This window comes from Prorops nasuta, unplaced genomic scaffold, assembly GCF_024137725.1.
Source record: "Prorops nasuta isolate Cenicafe-Biocafe unplaced genomic scaffold, Cenicafe_Pnas_1.2 PNAS00004, whole genome shotgun sequence".
Taxonomy (NCBI): domain Eukaryota; kingdom Metazoa; phylum Arthropoda; class Insecta; order Hymenoptera; family Bethylidae; genus Prorops; species Prorops nasuta.
The window spans coordinates 10372512-10394788 of record NW_027116801.1 but is presented as its reverse complement, the minus strand read 5'-3'; the positions used below and the strand labels follow the sequence as shown (position 1 = coordinate 10394788).

At 43.2% G+C, this 22277-nt stretch overlaps 1 protein-coding gene across 6 annotated transcripts in view; it reads right to left on the bottom strand.

Moving 5' to 3' along the window:
• Positions 1-97: 97 nt before the first annotated feature.
• LOC136773002 (uncharacterized) overlaps positions 98-22277 on the bottom strand; it is a 39934-nt gene continuing 17754 nt past the window's right edge. For all 6 annotated transcript variants that reach the window (XM_066726310.1, XM_066726313.1, XM_066726312.1 and 3 more), the window contains 5 exons: positions 21771-22189; positions 16978-17118; positions 11355-11513; positions 4181-4463; positions 98-3610 (listed from right to left, as the gene is read on the bottom strand). In XM_066726310.1, coding sequence (XP_066582407.1) covers positions 3479-3610; positions 4181-4463; positions 11355-11513; positions 16978-17118; positions 21771-22171 — 1116 coding nt within the window. In that variant the 5' untranslated portion in view covers positions 22172-22189 and the 3' untranslated portion in view covers positions 98-3478. The remainder of the gene's footprint in view (positions 3611-4180; positions 4464-11354; positions 11514-16977; positions 17119-21770; positions 22190-22277) is intronic.

Below are 22277 nucleotides of genomic sequence, written 5' to 3'. Positions count from 1 at the left end.
TTTCTGGTTACACCTACACTGTGGCAAGAATCGAGTTTTATCTATAAAAATGAATAGGATGGTATTGTGTCGACGATGGAATGGGAAACTAGGTAACTTATCGCAAGACTCAGCTGTATTTTTTTCATCTTTTTTTTAACAAGACATTTAATATTCGTTTAATATCTGTAAGCTCAGCAGAGTCAACATTTTGCGTGGGAACAGACGTTAAGAGGCTTTCTGTTTGTATTAATTTTGTTTTTACCTCTAAACACTGAGACCCTATGACTTTGCTCGAGAAGGGAATAGGCTTCTCGAGGAAATAGTCATCGGAGTGTCAGAGTAAGAGGGTGTTACATCCATCCTGGCGCGAAGAAACGCCAAACCCTCCGAGTACGACTAGTTTATAACAAAATCATTCATCGAAGACAGGAAATATAAAGGCGCCAAGGTCGAGAGACGGTTGCTCTTTGTCAGCCGGCGGAGGCTGTACGTTAGGATGCAGAAATATATTCAATTAATAAAATAATATCTTTAGTCTTTGATACTCAGCACCTTTTGTACTTCCACATCGCACTCCTTCGTTAACTTCAAAGGACGATTCGTAATGTTGATAGAGAACATCGGTAATTAGCCTGAGCTAATGAAAAAAGATATTTCATCATTATAATGTATGTAAAATGAGACTTCGATGATTTTGCTCGTTGAAAAAATTAATTCTGCGAGAATGAGTGCAGAGAGAAATTAACGTATTATATAAATCAATGGATCGATCAACGTACAGTATACATTCTATCATCTACCTCTATATCCTCCTCAACTATATTCGACATTTGTCTGTTTCGAGCAAAATCGTCGAATATCTGCGTGTATGCGGTAGGGTACAATGATAAGGCTAAAAAAATTGATGCAACGGTGCAACCTTGAAAACACATCAATGTATACTATCTCCAACACAAGTTCGTTATTAGAAATTGTAAAAATAGCAGCCAATGTTATTACCTTATCGATACAGTGCTAGTAGTAAACGGACAGAAAAATCACAATTAAATCATTTACGTAGAAATCGAATGATTACGCAAAGTATCTGATGTAATACCTCGTGTCGAAGATTCCTTGCCTTAATTCAATTAGAAAACCACACGAGGCTCATTTACATCAGATGCTGTACATTTAGAGTAAAGTCATAAACGCACCAATTGATGATATAATACAAATTATGGGAGAACTAAAAAAATTTCATTTGATTAAAACCACTTGCTTAACATTTTGCCAGGAATGAATGAAAATAATCACTGAGTTCTAGATGGAAAAAGAAGTGTGGAGAGTCGCATATATTTTTGAATTCATTTTAAAGAAATTCATCTATCTTTTACAAGAGTCTATTCTTTTCTTCCGGTAAAGATATACAGAAGCCTGATCAACAGTGGTCAATTTTCTAGTTCTTTCCACCAGTTTCACAAGCTGCTTTTAATCGTCACAAGGTAAGTAAACATTCAGGATTTTCAATACTCTTATAGTATAATTTTAATGTTATGCTATCGAGATAACATTAATTACTTTAGATTAAAAGGAAGAAGTTTTTAAAATCGATTATACGCTCGGTTTTCATGATTCGAAATCTAACAAAATCTTTATACAATGCTTTAAAAACTGAATACCTAGATATGTATAGTTAATATACATGTATGCGTGTGTATATGTTTGTATGCATGTACTTATATATATATATCATAGAAGTCATTTACATAATACATTGAATTGTAAAAATCTTTAATGGCGGTCATTGGGAGATTAAAAATTTGAATGTTTAGTAAAAACGAAGTTCTCGATTCAAGGACAGGACAGTTTTAAGAAAAGTTGATCGAATGTTGGTGATAATTTATGCAGGATTTTAAATATTTGTGATTAAACTTATTTAAAAATAGGGCTAGCTAAATACAAATAAGATAGAATAAAAGAAACGATTAAAAATAATAAATAGGGCCTAACATGCACGGTGCTTTTAAGGCTAAAAAAAATGAAGGAATCACAAAAGAAATAATAGCTATACGCGGATTCTGCTTAAAAATTACGTGCTTAGTTCGTTTTAGCGTATTAATTTGTGCTCCAGCAGCAGTTGGGAAGTGGACGCGCGAAGAACATCAAGGAGACTAAAGTGGTTTTACATCTTGAAAATCTTGGGTATTCCTTCGCAGTAGGGCACGCCGTTAATCACACTTGACGTCATCAGTATCTCGCAGAGCATTTCAATATTTACAGCCTGCACAGAAATCCTGAATCTTTACTCGAACTAAACCTTTAAGAATTTATCGTTTGCAAGATTTTGGCCACGCTGCAGTATATGCATTAAAAGTAACGAAAAGCCACAACTGTCAAAAAGTTTAAATCATTCCTTCTTCACATTACAGCTCTAATTCAATAGTTTGAAACACTAAAAGATATAAATATTACATAGTCGCGCAAAGCTTGGTAAACTGTTTCTATACGCGCTATGCTAATAGTCTCGTTAAAAAATTTCATTCTCCAATTGCCTAGTTAATCAGTACTTTTATGGACCATCGCTTAATTAAGATTGTACAAGTATAATTTTTGCTTTTCTTCCATGACGATGAACGTTGCTAGAGGGCATAATATAGCTAAGGTGGGCTTGCGTTTTTTGTTCTCGACGTAGCCTTTAACGTGTCATATAAAATTTAAAATCGTACGAAGCCTGGAACTTTCGAAAGGATAATGGCTTTTCCGTATTAAGGAAAATCAATGAAACGACAGATATTCTATAAATTATAGGCTTTCAACCAGTCACAGTACAATTCACACGATCCACGCTTCGGTAACATTTTATATTTTATTTCTCTCGCATTTTTTTCTCGCTTTTCTGCTATCAGCCGCGTGACCGTCCTTTTCAAAATCATCTTTTCACAGTTGTTACAACCTTGACGATAATTAACCACAATAATAAAAGCATATATCTAAGCTATATAGCTACCTTTCTGTATCTACAATATATTTTGTATGTATATATTTATAATATATATATAAATATATATGTATATATATATTTATATTTCATTTTTTCACAGTGTAATCATCTTCAGCAACGAGAATACGTCACCAAGATAAAAGCGATCTCACTCTCGCCAGAGTTCGTTATCGTAAGTTCGTCTAGCTTCTTGCGAGTTTCCCAATTTGCTTCCTTTCTCCCATTTTTTGTTTCGATCAAATTTTAATCACTTATCGTAAAACTCGCAAGCGCGTTAAACGCAGCATGTGTATAGGTTGAATAGCGAGCGGGAGAGTTCGAAAGAAAGAAATTCTCACTTTATGATTAAAATCAGCCAGCTTTCTTCAGCACCGGCGAGCATTTGCCGGAGCACTAAAAGTGGCAAGATTTTTCTGGTCGCAACCGTTTCTCGTGGTAATTATTAACCAAGGAATTTTCGACGAGCGTGCAAAGTTCGGCTGATCCGTCCTCGGCCATCAGCACGTCATCTTCTCGTTACTGGAGTACGCAGCACTTGCACTTAGGCTTTTTCTTCAAGGTCACGTGCTCTACCTGCATCGCATCCCCAGGTCCCTGAGCGGTCATTCTACTCACTTCCACCGTCGCGGTTCTCGAAGCCTGGCTCACCTGTCGAGTTGATTATAGAAATTAGATAGGAATGAATCTCTGATATCAAAGATTAAGCACAATTTTGTAACCTCGAGCTATTAATCAAAATTACACAAGCTATCTAGCCAATTTTGGCATGTACACCTCTCTTCGTGATTATACCAAATTTTTATTGCAATTTCTACAAACTTAATTTTACAAAATTGCACTTGACCTTAGATTCACTTGTAGCATGAAAGTAAATAACAGACCCAATGTAAGAGTGAGTCACTACACTACAAATTCAAAAGCTTTGTTTCAACAAAAATAAATACACAGACTTGTACAATTATACTTTGTACATTTTTTAAGACATTCTATTTTCCATACAAAAATCATGTAATTCAAACAAGTCTTTCTCTCTAAACCTCTTATTATTATCACAAAGCAAAAAGTGCGTTAAGTTAAATGAATACAATGTTCAAAAGGATGTATAATGAAAAGGAGATATTTTACAATGTATCCAAAGAACTATACACATATATGAATATAAACACTTGTGTTAATGGATTTGCAGTTTACACGAACACACACACACACACGCTTTACCTTTTCATTGACAGGTTGCTGACCAGATTTCAAGGGCGTGCCATGTGCGTTGCCATTTCCTTGGGAGTTTGAGTGTCGATTGGCAGAGTTCTTGAGTAAAGGACTAGAACTGGAGTCGTGCTCGGCCGATTTGTCGGTTGCGTCGTATCCTGGTAGCGCTGGGGCATTTTGGCCTGGGGTCGGTGTTATAGGTTTCCCACCCTTGATCAGCTCTACTATCTCGTCGGCCTCCCGTGAAAGGTCGCCATCCGGCCTAAACGGGTTGTCCCATCCGCTATCCGTGCTGAAAAACAAATTTCACCATTAAAAATAATTCCCCGCCATCTCATTTCTCCAATATACGTAAAATTCTTTGCTCCGCACAATCCATCGAGACCAATCGATTGAAATTCACAGGAATGAAAAGAGGGACGATTAAAAGCTATTAAAGCGAAGGCCACACACAGCTTTGCCTCGGATCTTTGCACGATTTAACAACAATTTTTCTTTTTTTTCCTTTTTTCAGAGAACACTCCCACATGACCATGACATTGACTGGAGCGACGAGGCTGGCATTGAACGCCACTTAATTGCAATCTTCATAAATGACTCGCGTTGCAAATACGCGTACGTGCAGGGGACACGTACATACACGCGCATGTGTGCATGTGCGTTGTTTCGTCAAGAGGGATGCGAAGAGAAGTGCGCCCGAGAGAGAAAAAGAGATAGAAGCCATCGGCTCCCGTCTCTCGAGTTCCGGTTAATTTGCGTCGCGAATGGCCAAACGGCCGACACGAACGGGATCAGGAAATTGAGCCTCACCGCGTTACCCAATGTCATCAGCAGGGGCCTCCGTTCTCAGTCTCATTGTTGAAGAAACGAAAAAAAAAAAAAAAGCAAAAAAGAAACAAATTTCGTTCTTCGAACAAAACTTCGCCGAAATGACGAGCAAGTGTAGTGGCGTGGAAGTGGGGGAGGGAGTGCTCGAGGGAAAGAGCCTTTTGGCACCTGTCCAGCTCGGCTAATACCGTACGTCCTGATATTACGAAATTCTTTGACGACGAAGAAAACACCGCGCCATTGCGCGTGTTTATTCCCATTCTCGCAACGCGAGACACGGCTTATGCTAAATTTTCAGAATTTTATTCTCAAGGAGCACCGAGTTATTTAAGACCCCCCCCCCCCCCACTCCTCCGTTCTTCTGGATAAACGTGAGAAAATATATTATCTCGTCGACCTTATCGAGTGGATTTTATTATTACGTGCATAGAGGGGTACGGAGTGTGTTAAAGGAGAATTCAAAGAAGCGCTTTGGGGGAAAAATGCTTCTTGTACCACGAGGGTCTTCGATATTTTCCAATGAGGTTAACGAGGTCGGCCCCTATTCTCCAACGATACAAAAAGCAACGCGATGCAAAAACACTGTCCCACCTTCGAACATTTGCGGGACAATAACATTTCGGCTGAAATTCGTCAGACACCTCATGCGACGCCACACTGGCTTTCTTCGTAATTATAATTCTATTAAGCTTAAAATTCCTCCCCTTGTGTGACGTAACGAAGTGGCTCGAATGTCATTTTATCGAAATGAAGAGATGATGGAAGGAGAGAGAGAGAGAGAGAGAGAGAGAGAGATCTAGTTTTTTTTAGGTAGAACATCACTCGAGGGAATAAGCTTAATATTTGTGTTGATTCGTGTGCTATTTTTATTAACAGGAGAAAAAATTTATTGTTGCAAATTCGATTTTAAAAGTCTTGATATTGTGTTATTTATCCAACGAGATAGCTGGAATGTAATTTATTTGAAATAAAGAAATGAGAGGAAGCTAGGAAGTTTTTTGAGATAGAAGAAAACTCGATAAAACTTGTTCAACAGCTGATCTTAATTCATTTACTACTATCCTTAACAAAAGAGAAAATTGACGTTTAAAAATTAAAATTGAAAAATAACCAGATGCAATTTTTTAACGTAACGAGACAATTCTAACGTATAATTTAATCTAAATAAATAATTGAAGGAAAACGAGGAAGCTTTTTGAGATAGAGGAAAGCTCGAAGTAACTCGTTTAACAAAACTGACGTTAACTCCTACACTACTATCTTTAACGAGAGAGAGAGAGAGAGAGAGAGAGAGAGAGATCAACGATTGAAACTTGGAATTGAAAAGGACTCGATGCAATTTTGTAACAACATAACTAGATAACTCGAATAAGGTAATTGAATCAAAATGAAGAAATGGAAGAAAGCGAGGAAGCTTTTTCGAGATAGCAGCTAGAAAGCTCGAGGGGGTAAGTTTTAACACTGGGCATGATTCCACGCGAGAGAAGATTGGCTGTTTCGAGGGAAGAATCGCGCATGAGTGAACTTTGCATTGTCCAGTAACAACTCGATGCACGGACGAGCGGGTAGAACGTAGAACCCCGTCTCCTCGGAGTCTCGATTCGCGGTCGAACGGGGTTGAAGACCCCTGCACGATTCTGTGTCACACACACGGCGGAGCCCTCTTCGATCCGACGGATTTGTTCCTTCTTTCAGCGAGCTTTTTTCCTCTCGCGTCACTTTGCTGCACAAAAATTCACAAGAAACCTCCTGCTTCGCCTCTGCTTTACCTTTGATCAACATCCGTCGGAGCATCCTTCGGCACCTTAATCACGTAATACATTTGACCTCCGTGGGTGGTCATTTTCATCGGTGCACATCAACATTTGACCATCAGAGTCACTTGCACCACTTTTTCGACACTTTGACACTTCTTCTCGGTAGAATCCTCTCCGTCCAGGACTAATGATGCAAGAGACAGACTTGAGAGGTGCGAAAACTGCCAGTCTCCTTTTCACGGGGACGTGAAAATGTCAGGGGATGGCATTATTCTGACGAGCTAGAGTGGCGCGAGGAGCTTTGGGCTTTTTTTTTTTTAACGAGGACGGTAACCTTTGGTAGTATGAGAGCGAACTTGAAGAAGCCGAGCGTAAGACTTTATTTTTAAGCGAATGATTCGTAGCGGGGGTTTCGGGCGAATTTCGATCTCCCCGTTGGCAACGCGTTATTTCAGGCAGGTCTGCTTGTATGTATATATATAAATATATACACACAAGCATATACTTGTGCAGTGGCAAAACGAGAGTGGGATGGGATGGGGTAGGACAGGAACGACGGCGAGTGGCGACGGGTCTGTTACCGTCGGTGGTGCACCGTTGACTGACTGAGCGAGCGAGCGCTCCGCGCGACCTCCGCGAGCAGCGAACAACGTTCGTTCGTCGACGAAACGCGAAATCGTCGAATAGACACTGCTGGACGAGAGCACCATTGCGTTTATTTGGTATTTCGCGTCGTTCGTCGTCGCCGTGCCAACCCAGAAACTCCGCGATTTTCCTTTACAATATTTCCGATAAAGAAAACACCGTATCACCCCCCCCCACTTTCCCCCTCTTCATCACTTTACTACACAAGCTCTACAATAAAGATTTTCCATTATGTCGAGTCTACTTCCTGGCTGGGTTCGCGTATTATCGATCTGATTCTGTTTATAGATAAACCGCTATGCTGTATGGCTTCCCAAGTTGATCTCATCGCTCATTTCTCCTCTCCTGCAGCCTTGCCAGTAATTAACACAATTAAGCCAATGAAGCGTGATTGTTTTCTATACACAGCATCTACCCTCTGATCGATAAGTGCAGTCCCCTTTCGGGATTTCGGCAAAAGCTATCGTTGTCAGGAATAAACGAGTCAACCTTTATCGTTTTTCAGGATAATCACGGATCGATGTTAATTCGCTTAAAGCGAGCGTCGTAACTGGTTAAGTTGGTCAGGGCGAGCAAAGATTGCGCTTTTTAACGAATTCAGTATGCAACCTTAACCAGTTTCTCTCTTTCTCTCTCTTTCTCTTTTCTCAATGCTCTCCCTGTCCCAGTAATTAACGCTCTTCCTTTTATGCCAGTCTTTCAAGGCAATTTCCTTTTAAACGAATGTTTTCCCAGTAATCTAATTTCAAGGGGGGGGGGGGGGGAGGCAAAGAGAGAGAGAGAGAGAAAGAAATAAAAGAGATCGCGGGACGTCTACAGTCTACGCGTGGAAAGTCAGTTTTACGATCGGCTATTTCGAGCGTTGACATTTTCAAGTTCTCTGGATTATTAACGGCTCGCGGAGAAGAGTTTCCACAACTAGATTTCGTGTGCGTGTCGTCGCTTGTACGGATGCTGTTGGCGTTTCATGGGGTTGAAAGCGAGGGGGTCGAAAATGGGTCACGGCTCTCCCAGTCAATACATCCTCGCCTCTCTCCTGCACCTATATACACATACAGCCGCGACCGCAACGACGGATATTCGACTATATAGAGAACTGCGCGCGACTATGTCGGCCACTGGGGTACGCGGAGCAGCAACACTTCTTATACAGCACGCGCGAAAACACGCAGCTACGCGCCAATAACTCGTAAACAACGGATTTAACAAACAAATAAAGCTTCGCTCTGAATTTAGCTGCGGATTAGTCTGTCCATTTTACAGGACGAATTTAGATAAAAGATTTTCGATGCTAATTACTCCTAATGGCACAAGATATTCAAGGGACATTCTCAGCATGATGTCCTCGGAACGTTCTACGGACGTCCCGAGGATATTTGTGCTATCGGGGTTAGGGACTGGTAACGAAAAACCGATGCTAAAGAGCGCGCCTAGCCAAGAATGAAGCACAGCAACATTTTTTACCACACATAAACAAAAACACAGAGTTACGCGCCAATAACTCATAAACAATGGACTTAAGAAACACAAATTGCACTCAATTCTGAGTTTGGCTGGAGATAAATCTACTCGATATAGTATCCGCAGTTTGTCATGGAGGACTTGCGAAATAGACTCGAATTATCAGTCGGGGAGCGTTGATGGAGAGCCGATGCTAAACGACGCGTCGAGTCGAGTCGAGTTTGACCTTGACTGAGGAGATAAAGAAAAGGACTTTTTACGGGCTTCGTCGGTGTTTAATCATCGCGTAGGTGCATCGCTGTTTTCACAGCCGTTTACGAGTCACGCAACCTCCGCTTGGATCCCTCTATACGTTTATCATTCCAATGGCAAGTGTCTTTTCTCATCCATATAATTATTGCGAGCCACGCGTCATCGGCGGCCTATGATAACCAGAACACGCGTGAACGTTGCCGTTATCCACCAATGTCCAATTGCCACCAATAATCGCCGATCGTTGCACAAGACTCTGCAGCATTCCTCGGTATTTAGCACGCGATTTACCGCGAAAACACGTCACTCATGAATAATTTATCGTCGAGGGAAATAATGTGTCTCCTGCACAGGAGCGAGCACACAAGGAGGGGGGGGGGGGGGGATTTGTTTGAGAAATATATGACGCGCTTATAAATAAAATTGCGATGGGAGTAGCGGATTGGTATTTCGGTCGTATCGATTTCTCCTCGAGTGATTTGGGGACAGGTGGATGACTTTGGGGCTCCCGTTGGCGCCGAAAAGTCTGTGGAGGGTGGAACCTTATCGGATATTTATTTGGGAGGGGAGGGGGGCAAAGATCGCCAGTGCGATGCTTCGTTTCGAAGGATCGAACATCGGAGCGGATAAATTTTCAATCTATGCGAGTGGAAATTGTCTTTTAGTATTTTTAGACTGGCGACGAATTTTTTCAATTTGTCGTACGGCAAGAAATATTGTTCCAGCTGAAACTTAGGATCTCTGGATAAGAATTGTATATTTGAGGCAACGAATCGGTGGAATTTCCTTAGTTTCGATGGATCGAATAACTGAGTGCTTATATTTTCGATCTATTCAAGATGAAATTGTGTTTTGGTCATTTTCGGGTTTGCGCGTATTTTATCAATTTATTATATACACGAAGAAATATCGCTGCAGTCGAAATTGAATTGCTGTATACGAATGAGAATCCTATCCGAGCTGCTGAATCGCTGGAATTTCCTAGCAAAGAATTCTCGATGACTGGAACGAAAGTGTGATTGCAGGAAACGCGATAAGGTTGATAACGATCTTTTCTATTTGTTGGACGTTGCTCGTTAGTCAGGTGATCCGAAGTTTTCTCATGCATGGAGAGTTTAAATTGCAACTGGAGGAGATGAAGGATCACCAAACACAAGATTCAATATCGTTCAATGCTTGTTTTTTATTTCCAGTTAAAACTGACACGATTATAAGACTAACTCGCTCTAGAAAAGCAACGAATAAAAACTCAGAATTGTAAAAAAGTATAATCCTATTTGCCGTACGTTGCTGGTTAATCCGATGATCAACTTTGTCATAAAGAGTTGAAAATGCAACTGTCGGAAATAAAAGATTCCCCTCACAATAAGACTCAAGATTATCCAACGTTTCTTTGAATTCGAGTTGAAATTGACACGATTTGCGTACCAGCCCACTTTTAATAACGCGAGGAGGAAAACTCAGGGATGTATAAATATATTTATTGGGATTTCTGATTCAATAGGAGAAGGGACACTCGAGCAGGCGAATTACAGAAACTGACCCACTGTCGAGGAACCGGATGAGCGAGTACTCACGTTTCACTGTCGAATTGGAAGATCGCAAGGAGAAAGATTTGAGGATCGAGAGAGAAAAACGGAGACAGGAGAGATAAACGGAAAGAAATAGAGAGAGAGGGAGAGAGGGAGAGGGGGGAGAGAGAGAGAGAGAGAGAGAAAGAGTGAAAAACGGGATGACGCTCGACGGTGGAACTGACAGAGCGCGACTGGCGACCGGAATCTCGAGTCTCGACTGCTTTGGCTCACTGCACCTCTGCACAGTGCACATCCACCCACGCTATATCGATCCTCCATCCACTCTCCTGTGCAGTGTGCAGAGTGCGCCAGTCCCAGCCGGTAGCGGTGCTGCCTGCACTTGCACTCCACTACCCGTCCAGATGCACAGTCCCATCCGCCGTCCGCGTCTCTGCCTTGCTTCTTCTTCCTCCAGTTCCACCACCCCGCAAATCCACTCGGAAAACTCTGCGCGGAAATTCTATTCTTTGCAGAAAATATAACGGAGAAGCTACGATTAGACACGTGTCGCACTCGTAGAACGGTCACGCTAAACGCGACTTTGTCCCGAGTAACCCTCCATGTCATTTTGAAGAAGAGAGACGATTGGGGGGGGAGGAACTTCCGGTTTATTTAGAGAGCACGATCCAGGGGCTTATTTATTCTCAAGTTGAAATCTTGACGAACCTGATTTGAGTGTGGTAAGCGGGACTCGTGTGCTCGGTGTGTGTCGTCAGTAGCTCCGGACTCGTCGCCATGTCGAACGGTTCCAACAACAAAACACCCGGTGTTGCTAGAGAAGGTTGACTTCCTAGGAACGACACTCGTACCTTTTCTCTGCCTTCGCTGAAACACAAATAATCCTTTTAATAAAGCGATATTCTTACTTACTTTCTGTTTTGTTGCTGCTACGCTCGTCGCTGTGTATGCCTGGTGTTTTCAAAACATTCGGGGAACCACTCTTATAAGGGTATATACAATTTAACGACTCAACTTCCGCTGAATTACCACGCCTCTTCGCGTGTTGTTTTTTTTTCGCTGTAAACCTCCGAATTTTGCTCTGTGCGATAAAAAGTAACAAATGCTTACGGTGTGTATAATTCTTAAACTTTTAGAAATTTTCACACGTAAATAAGCAGACGATTTACTGGAAAAAAATTCGATCGAGTCTTGTTACTTTTAACGGAGTGTATAGCTGGAAAGAATTTAGCGAACGCACCAAGTGGACCCGTTGGAGCTTTGACACGGGTCTGGGAAAGTTAGCAAGGGTGTGTGGGGAGGATAATTTGCTGCAATTTTGTTGGAATAAAGAGGTCCGAATGAGTCAGCGCACTTAAAAATTTTTCTGGCAAATAACCAGCTGCCTGGTTTATCGCGAAGCGTAAGCATCTGGTTGGATTGTTCAATCAGAGAGGAAAAATGTATTCTACAAAAGAAAAGAAAGGGGGGGGGGGTTGTGGAGTTTCCATCAGAGTCCTAGTTTAGTAAAATAGAGCATGAGGTAATAATCGTTTGTATCAGACGGGATGATGAGTCGCGGCAATCTTACAATAGCGGTGTTTGACACTGCGGCACGTTGCGTCCCACATGTATGTGTAAGAGATGATGCATATACGTGTATATATATATATATATATATATACGTATAGGCTTGGTCTCATCACGCTTCAAGGCACTCGCAACAAGTATCTGGTCACTTAACGAAACGACTCGTCTGCCTGATTACACGCTCGCCTCTTGCATAACTCTCCTCCGGCGTCATTCAAGCGTCTGTCTACTTTTACAAATAGCTTACGAGTAAAGAGTCATCAACCAGAGCTAGAAGACCAGGGGCCAGACTAAATTTTCCCACCCCGGAGAATCCCGCTCGCTATCGCGCTCTTCATTCCATTCATAAATTATTTTTTCGGAGCAGCCACGATTCAAATTTACGAGCACCAATCAACTGCTCGTTCGCCAAAGCCAGATTCATTTCCCCGGTAATTACAAGCTCTTACAGCGCGGCCCTAGATCTCTGCGCTGAGATACATAATAGTCGAGTCGACCTTGTACTTGAGAAATGCGACAGAAAAATTATGCGATCGCTGATACAAGGGTAAATACTTATAGTCGTAATATATCGACGCGAGCGATACTTTCTTCGATAACCTTTAAGTTCCAACGTTATTTCCAACTCCTTCAACAGAGGCAAACCAGATTTAGCGATTACGTTCATTGAAACGAATTTTCTTGAGAAGCGTCCAGTCGGTCCGTGCAACAATCGTTCACATGTTGCATAAATGGCAGAGCGCCAGTACGTAATAATAAAGTATAAACGCAAAGTAGACATATGGTACAAGAACCTTTCGCAGAGAGAATATAATTGACATCTGGAAGCAATTATGCACTCGTCGGTCTAATGTTTTCGATAACAAGTAGATTACAATTTTATTTTTGTATCCGACTGTCCACGCGGTGGGAGAAGCAATTAGAGCGTATAGCGATGAGTATCCCAAAGCGAGGAGAAGAAGCTTCGTTTATTAAACGCTGCTGGGGATCGAATAGTAGCGTCCGCGACGGAGGTTTCGCAAACTTTAATTGTAAGGAAAAATTGCATCGCGTCGAAAGTTCGAATCGCTGCAAATTTCATTGCGCAATCGCTCAGGAGCGTCCTTTTGGCCGCTGTCGACGGCGAGCGAGAATGAAACCGAGTGCGTTCGTCGCGAGGAACGGATAGAGCTTACCAGGGAAGGGGGAGGGGGGAGATAACGCTTTTGCAAAGAAGGGAGCTGCTTGATCTAAACCGGTTCTACGAAGGAGAAAAAGAAGCGACAAAGTTGTGCGCGGTCAGAGACTCGAGATGCAACCATTCGTGAAGAATCCAACGCTTCATCGGCGTCCCATGCACCACTAACTACGATTGGCCTAACGAACGAAGCGAAATTTTATTCAACGCTGCTGCGCGCGACAGAAAATCTGCGAATCCTTATCCGACGATAGCAGAATTACTTTATTGGCCGTTACGAGTCGCTATCGCGAGCGAGGCGTCTATAAAGAAGCAATCTGGCTCGAAGCGAATGGTTCTCGTGCCACGCTGAAGAATATATAGATTGTGTTTACCGTGCTCCGCGCGCCCCCTTGCCCCCCGACAGCGGAACATGCAATCCTTACGGGTCTGACGTCACCGAGCGTTTAAACAGCAGCGAGCAAACCGATGCGGACCTTGAATACAGCCGAAGTAACGCTCACCACGACTTCTAACGTTTTTCTCCTCGACCCAACTCGGTCCCTTGTTTTTTCTGCGCGCGCTATTGCTGGAACCAGCGATTCCAAACACGCGTCCTTCGCGAGTTCTTCTCAATGGTTAACCTCGGCGTTGTGGGTGGGTGAGTCTTATTTTTTGGACGGCTGACGCGTGGGACGATCATCGTCGTCATCATCGTATTCTAGTTCATAAGAGCGCTCGAGTACGATATTAGCACTGATTTTACAATCCCCGATCGAATTACCCGAGAATCGTACAATCTTTTACCAGTATGGGACGGAAAAGGGTGTTGTCTTAGGGTCTGGGATATCAAGCACGAGAGAGATGGTTTCCTCCTTACTGACCCACTTTTCCCGCTGAGCGAGTACACAGGGGTGATATTTGCAAACAATCACATCGATCACCCCTTTGCGGAAGTCGAGGGTTTTCGTAGGCGCCGTTCTGTCTATCAACCGCAACTTCAATAGAGGTGCCAACTATATTCTCACCCTTTGTTTCCCCAAAGAGCTGCGCGAAATTTCCAGCCAATTGTTTGGACGAGGTGTAATAAAAATTAGAAGATGATTCGTCGAGTGAGACGAATCGATTTCGTCTGACACTTGTAAGCCTTTGCAGTGCCGTATCTCGAGAGAAAACGGGGTTGATACACAAGAGTGTGTCGAGATGGCTCGTTACCATGGCAACCAGCGAAATTACGCATCTTTCTCTTATTTCCTAGCCGATATACACCTCGGCTCTCTTCCAGACACCCCTTGTAGGTCAGTCCACGATTACACCCCCTCCACCCTATCAACTCGACTCTCGTTTGTAATCTCACAATTCGTCTATTGTTCGTTCTAGTCGTGCACCGGTAATTTGATTGGCCGAAGAAATTTGATGGATCGAAGGAGGGGGGGGGGGGAATGGGTGAAAAATCGACAACGTTCGTTCGTTCCTACGGTGAACCCTAGGGGGACACCTTTACCTACCAAAGCAAAAAGCCAACGGACTCACCGACACAATAAACCGCGAGACCCTTCTCCCGAGGGCTATAAACGCACACAAACTCCGAAAGAATCTTTACACAACTGTTAACGACGCGATTTTAGCGTGAGGCGTAATTGATTATTAAATGAGACTGTTCTCGTATAGAAAAACAGAATGTTTTACCTTGTCAGAGACGAGGATCGTAAACCGTGCCTCTGATCCACGCAACGATCGATTTCTATCGCTGCTAGATAGAGCAGCGTTCAGATTACGATTTTATGTACCAGGCCTTGAATTTTCGACTGAAAAGTGTACACTCGCGGAAGGGCGAAACGTAACTGTATTGTTGTTATATCAGGAGAAAGGAGAGTTGTGAGAAAGGCGGGAAGAACGGCCAGGAAGAAAGTTTGTCAAAGTTGTGTACAATGGATTGGCGATCTGTTTGGAAATTTGCTGAAGGGATGTAGGCGAGGAGGAGAAAGAGAAGGGGGTGGTAAGGGGTGGTAGGGCTGGAAGAGGAAACGAGGAGAGATGAAAATCGCGAAAAATTGACGGCACTGAGGCATACGAGCTGTGAATGGGCTGGCGGCGGTGGGAAGCAGACGATGAACAAGCTGACGAAGAAGAAGCAACAGAAGTGCGTATATGAACTGCGTACTAGGGCGGGCCTAGCGAACTGACTCTTCTTTATTACTGGAGTAGTGTGGAGTGTGAGCAGTGGAGTCGGTGGAGTCGGGCAGAAGCAGAAGTATAGTCACGAGCTTGGGGAGAGAGAGCGGAGCTCGTGGCTACTCGTCGTTGTTCGGCGTACCACGCCTGCGTCAACGTTACCTTCATGGTTGCCTTCGGCTGCCGGCCGAAAATAACCGATTCTCCTCGGTCTCTCGGCGCCAATCGCGACTTCACTGCCATCTCTCGGTCATTTGTTCATCCACGAGCCCAACGACGCTTACCAACAGTTTCATTCTTTTAGATCCGCTTATAATAATCACTGATCTTTTATAATTCAATAAGAAATTCACTACATTTCCCTATCAGACTGTCCATCGGAACGAGAAGCAACGCGCTTGGATGAACAAATTGGTCATCGATCTCGAGAACCAGTAAGGATGACTTTGTAACGATGCGCTAATTTTATTTCTCGTGTCTGTAAAACCTACAGATGAGACTATTCATGTTTGAGACTGAAAGCGTTGCTTTTCATTCGTAATCTTATCGATAAATAATATCTCTTGAGAGATAAACTATTCTCGCAAAAATACACTCGCTCGACTCGGTTACGATATTTATACCAAGAGCGCAAAATCATTTTCTTAAAAAGCCTTATCAATTCTTATCACCATCCTTTCGAATTCTCGTTACATTTTACTTACAATAATAGCTCCGAGCTAATCCGAGAAACGTTGCATTAGCATATTAGAGATGACGTCTTTTCTGTTAAATTGTTGATCACACAGAAAGAAACGTACGCTCGTTGTCGCATTTGATCCGGTTAAACGACAAAGTTCGTGTTACGCATACGTAATGTTTCCACGGATATTTTACGCGATATTGTTTGAAAAGAGACTGCTACGAGATGGTGTAGCAAAGTGCAAGCATCAGCTGATCGCATAAAAGTGATTTAGTCACGTCTGTCATGGTGGTCTCGATTTCAATTTCGTTTGCCAGACTGCTGCGCATACCACTGTAAACAGTATTATTACATTTATTTTTATGATAATGCGAAACACGTTTATAACTGATCGTTAAACTGGGCGGAATCACGAAAGCTCTACATACAATACGATAAGGAGCCTAATATATATATATATATATATATATGCATTCGAGTTAATTGATGAATATAAAATATTTTCCAGTTGCAGAGTGGTCGATTATTCCATGCAATTTTTGCACGTACATACCATTTAGAAAGAAGCGCGTTATTTTGGGGTTAGGTGTGTCGAGTGACGTCACGCGCAGACGGAAAGAAAGTAGAGGGGAGTAACACGCACGTGCGTGGGAGCTTTTTAAAATATGCAATCTGCCAGCATAAAACTCGAAGCTCGAACAGCTCGACTAAAAGTTAGCTCGTTAAAGTATCGATAAGAATTCACTTACTCTGTGTCTGGCACGGGTATCAGTGGATGGGGTAAGCGGCCATTGTGGTCCAAAAATTGATTGATTTCAGGCTCCTCCTGAACCGGGGTCTCGTATACCAATGTTTCCACCATTGATCCTTTGCTGGAGCCAAATGATACCCTGAAAAATCATATCGTAAAACTTTAAAATTACTTAAAACCATTAAAACTCATTGATAGATCGCTATGGATACCTTCCAAACTCATTTTCTTCCCATGGAAATAAGTATGGGGACTGTAAATTTGGAAAATTTGAAGAGATACGACGGATGTCGGAATCAAGGGAAAATTATTAGCGCGAAACCTCAATTTGCTATCGCGTGACAGTCGATAGGCGAGCGAGACGGACAGTTTCGACCGCAGAAACACGGAGGCTCGGTATCAAAATCGGAACTCCGCCATCGGCATATCGAGTTACCGATCGCCAAGATACCCTATAAACCATTCAGCTATGCGTTTGCAGTCTTTCGGAACCCAGGAAATCCACTGCCACCGAAGGCTACTGACGGCATTCGAACAACCGATTCAGTTACCGATTAATTCTATATATATATGTAACTGCTTTCTCAAATCGTCTCGTTTAACCAATTTCCGCATATGGATATATAATATATTGCTCGGTGTGTTATTGCTCACGAAGAATCTCTGATTTTTCTCACACAAATCGGTAAGAAATCGGTTCTAAAAACTCGATTTCTCCTTGAGATGAAGTAGAATCCGGTTAGATTAAATATTTTGCATCGACTCACGAATATAATTTTTATGGATCGGTAATGAAACGAGGAAAGGATTTATCATGGATCGGTGGTTCTCTCGGATCGATGCTGGAAGCTGGAGTGGTCGGGACAGGGAAGTGCTGCCACTGTGGTTACATTGTAAACTTGTTAAGTCGAGCGAGTGCACAGAGATGTGTCAAAGTCACGTGGCTCGGACTTTCTTGCTCTCTCGTTCGCTCTTCCATCTCGGTGATGACGTATATATATATATATATATATAGAATAGCCTGGGGTCTCTGTATATAGTATAGGAAAATACTTTCTATTTACGTGCAAAAGTGTCACCTCCGCAACCATTAATCATTGCTGTTCTCCTACCTATACGTCATTTCTCATCGCGTCTCTCCCCCTCAAAATAGACTCTACTTTGATATAATATCCTCATTTGTGATAAGCTTAGCTATAGCTCCGTCTAGTTACCTTATACCAACTATCAGTCCTCCAGCACGAAACTAAACGCGTTTTTGCGGTTTTCTTCGCAACTGGGTTAATCGGTTATTAACTCGTCGACTTTTAAGAAGCAATAATTCCATTGGATGGAATCGATTGGATCAGTTGGTTCGTCTATATACACAGATGTAGATAAGTTAATAGAATTAACTCTCTCTCTCTCTCTCTCTCTCTCTGCTCTCCAAAGTATGATAATTAGTATGTTCCCTATGATTCGATGGAATCCACAACGATTTTTGTTACAACATGGAAGCTGGAAGTTCCACAGACATGTACGGATAATTCAATATACATATATCGGAAGGAAGATTCCCGAGTGATGCAACCCGAGTGCTACGGCTCTATAACTCGCTCTATTCTGGAACCGTGTACGTAACTCTGCAGAGATTCCCCATTGTATAATTTTACGGAGAGTCTTGGGTGGTCCCTCGGTGACTCCTGCCATTGCACAGGGGTAGGAGATTTGATTGATAGGAAAATAGAAGTCATAGGGGGGATCGATTGTTACAAGAAAATTCATACAGAAATTAAAGATATAAATGTGCGAATATATGTCTAGTCACGTTGGACGAAGCAAGATTTTTGTAGAGGGGGAAAGATTCTAGGCTGATGGGAAGATTAAGGGGGGGGAGGGGGGAAAGGGGCGTGAGAGTAGGGAGAATAACACGTGCAGAAAATGAGCCTGAGGGCGACTAGTCGAGTCTATGGTATGGAGATGGTTTTTGCTGTTAGCGTCAGGAGAAGGAGAGCAGGGGAGGGGGTAGCAGGATACGTAGCCGGTCAAGTGGGGGTTGTTGGAAAGACGGGACGCGGCAGAAGGGACGAAGGTGAGGAGCACCTGAATAGTTGGGAGCTTTGGGGTTGGTCGGGATCGAGGCCGTCTGGCCTACAGCCTCCCATCGATCCAGCTACGATCCCAGACTCAAACCCACGACTCTTCGATGCGTCATTCCCCCATCAAATTCTCCCCCACCAACGCGCTACAAGATTCCAACCTGATCTCTCTGAATCATACGCTCGATTATACAATCCGGAAACCATTGCTAAACAACACCACGCACATGACGTACGGAATAAAGTTTCTGCAAAAATCGTTAAACTTCGGGAAAGTCAACACCTTCGAGGTTTTCACACCTGAAGATTTTTAACGTCGCGTGCGACACTTAGTCCTATGGGAGTCTGACTGGTCAACGGTCAGCTCGGTCCAATTACCGGGTGGGTATAGTAATTGGCTTCTGGGGCAATGATCGATCACGGGACGCTTTCTCCCTGTTCACGCAAAGTTCACGCTTCGCTGAACGAGCGTAGGTGTCGCTCCGCGTGGGTGTGTTGAAAATTTCGGGAGAACAGCAGCTCGCCTAGAGAGGTTAGTGTGAGAGCGGAATGTATGGGAGTAGGAAGATGGTAGAAATGAATTATTTTCGTTACTGACGGTGCCACTGGAGGGGGAGGGGGGGGGGGGTGGATTTTGCGAGCGTTTGCGCCAGAGTCTCTTGAAGAACCGGACAATCTTCGTTGGATTTCTCTTCGACCGGTATCGAAAGTATCCTTGGTGTAGTGGGTAGGTGGAGGAGGTGCGGCCATGACCCGGGGACGAGGTGGAAATCGTAAAATCCCGATGGAACGTTCGAGAGGTTTGAGGGAGGGGGGTGGCAAGGTGAATAGGAGACGAAGAGGAGGAGGAGGAGGACAGGGACCAAGGAGGCAGCATCCGGGAGAGGCGTTTTTGCCTGTCGCCTTCTTGCCACGACTTATATGCGTGTCCGTACGCGTCCTTTTCATACGCGCAATCTCTAAGCAGAGAGAAATGCGAAACGGTCGAACGGTGAAACAGGATGATTGCTGCTTCTTCCAGCAACACGCGCAGACTCCTATCTCAACGTTGTTCGTAACAATCCGCTACTTCGAGGGTTATAGCTTCGATACAAATCTATTATTTACCTTGGGATGTAAACAATCAGCTCGCAGCTTATCCCCCGAAAAAGAAGCCCGATCGACCTGCTTCAAAGAAAACCAGAGATTGTTTTGTTTACATAATCACTCGTCATCCGTAGCGAAACGACAACGGAGTTTGTTTACTGGCTGAAGAAATAGCCGAGGTAAAAGTTATTCGAGTCGCAGGAATCGTAAATAATTATAGAATTGGACGTTGGGCGAGTAATTTTAACTCGGAAGAAGATTCGTGTATACGTATAGCTTGCTCGACCTTGACAGTGAATGGCGGAATAGAACTCGTCCGCCCGTTCTCTCTCTCTCTCTCCCTCACTCTCGCTCTCTTTATTTTATCTCTTTTTCTCTCACGGTCCTCTTTGTTCTCGATCTTCCTCGAGTCCTTCGTGCATTACTACAGCCAGACGCTGGCGTCTACGATTCGACAAGCCGAGGAACTTTGAATTGGAATTATTGCTCGGGTGACATCAGGGATTCTATATGGTAAACCTTCTTGAGGAGCTTTCATCTTTTATTTCTCAAGACGAGCATGTTACGTACTTTTCATGAATTTGATGGAAGTTTTTCAGGTAAAGTTTCTCGAAAGCTTTTCTTGTATCGGATAAATATAGCAATTGTGCGGGTGAGATCAAGGATATGCTATATGGTAAAGGTGTCTGAGGAGCTTTGAACCTTTACTTCTCGGGACAGGTATATTATGTACTTTTGATGAATTTCGTAGGCGTTGCCGGGTGAAGTTATTCGAAAGCTTTGTTTTGCAAGGATTAAATAGCAATTTGTTAGAGGAAACCAGGGATTGTAGAGTAACGCTGTTGAAGAGCTTTGAGCTTTTACCTTTGAAGCATATTCGAAAATCCTGCTTCTCGGATCGATGGCGTTCGAATTGGCTTTGAACCTTTACCTTTTGAGAATTTTATTTCTTAGATCGATCAAATGCGAATTGGTCACGTGAGTTGTTTGAAAGCTTTGAACTCTGACCTCTCGAGACTGAGATTTCTGTTATCCAAGATTCTTGTTGTTTTGAGTGGATCGAACACGAATTGACGCGAGATCAGGGATCGTGAATTAACGCGGTTGAAAGTTTTGAACTTTTACCTTTCGGGGCATAGGTATATGAAAATTTTTTCTCTTGAATTGATCAAAAGCGAGTTGGTCACGTGAGGTCTTTGAAAGCTCTGACCTTTTGAGAAAAAGACTTTTTACACGAAATTCTTATTGTTTCAGTGGATCGAATAGGAATTGATCAGGTGATACTAGGGAATGTGCATTAAAGCTGTTGATAAATTTTGAACTTTTACCTTTTGAGGCACATTTGAAAATCTAGTTTCTTAGATCGATCAAAACCAAGTTGGTCACGCGAGGTCTCAAGAAGCTTAGAACTTTCACCTTTGAGGCACATTTGAAAATCTTGTTTCTTGGGTCGATCAAAAGCGAGTGGGTCGCGTTGGATGTTGAAAAGCTTTGAACTTTAACCTCTTGGACTAAAGAATTTTTACTACGACATTCTTGTTGTTCGATCGAATCAGATGGGAGTTGGTCAGGGGAGATGAGGGAGCATGGATTAAGACCGATGAAAAGCTTGGAAGATTTTATATACCTCTTGAGACTGGCATGCTTGGCACCGTTGAGAATCTTGTTCTTTCGATCGCTGCCAGCGGTGCTGGCGTCACTGTCTATGCTGTAGAGGCTGTCATCTTTGACCACCCTGACAGACGAGTGGCCGGTGTGGATACTGGGCTTCTTCGCCACGTTGCCGTTGTGCTTGGGGCTCTCCGTGGCCAAGATCTGATTGCCCGAGTGGTTCTCGATCCGCGACCCCACGATCATCGCTTTATTCGCATCGGCCAGTTTCCTCGGCGAGCTCCCACTCCCGGTGACCTTGAACGTGCAGCTCTTCGAGGGCCTCTGCTGCTGTCCCTGAGTCCTGCCTCCGCGAAAATTCTGACTGGGATCCCCGGGTGGTGGCTTGTCCTCCGTCGGCAACATGTACGACAGCATCCTCGATACGCTCTTCACCTGTTTTAACAAATTTCCTCTTAATTCCTTCGAAAAGACGTCTAAAAGATGTCGAAATTTTTAAAATGGCCTCGCGGCGGTTTCTAAC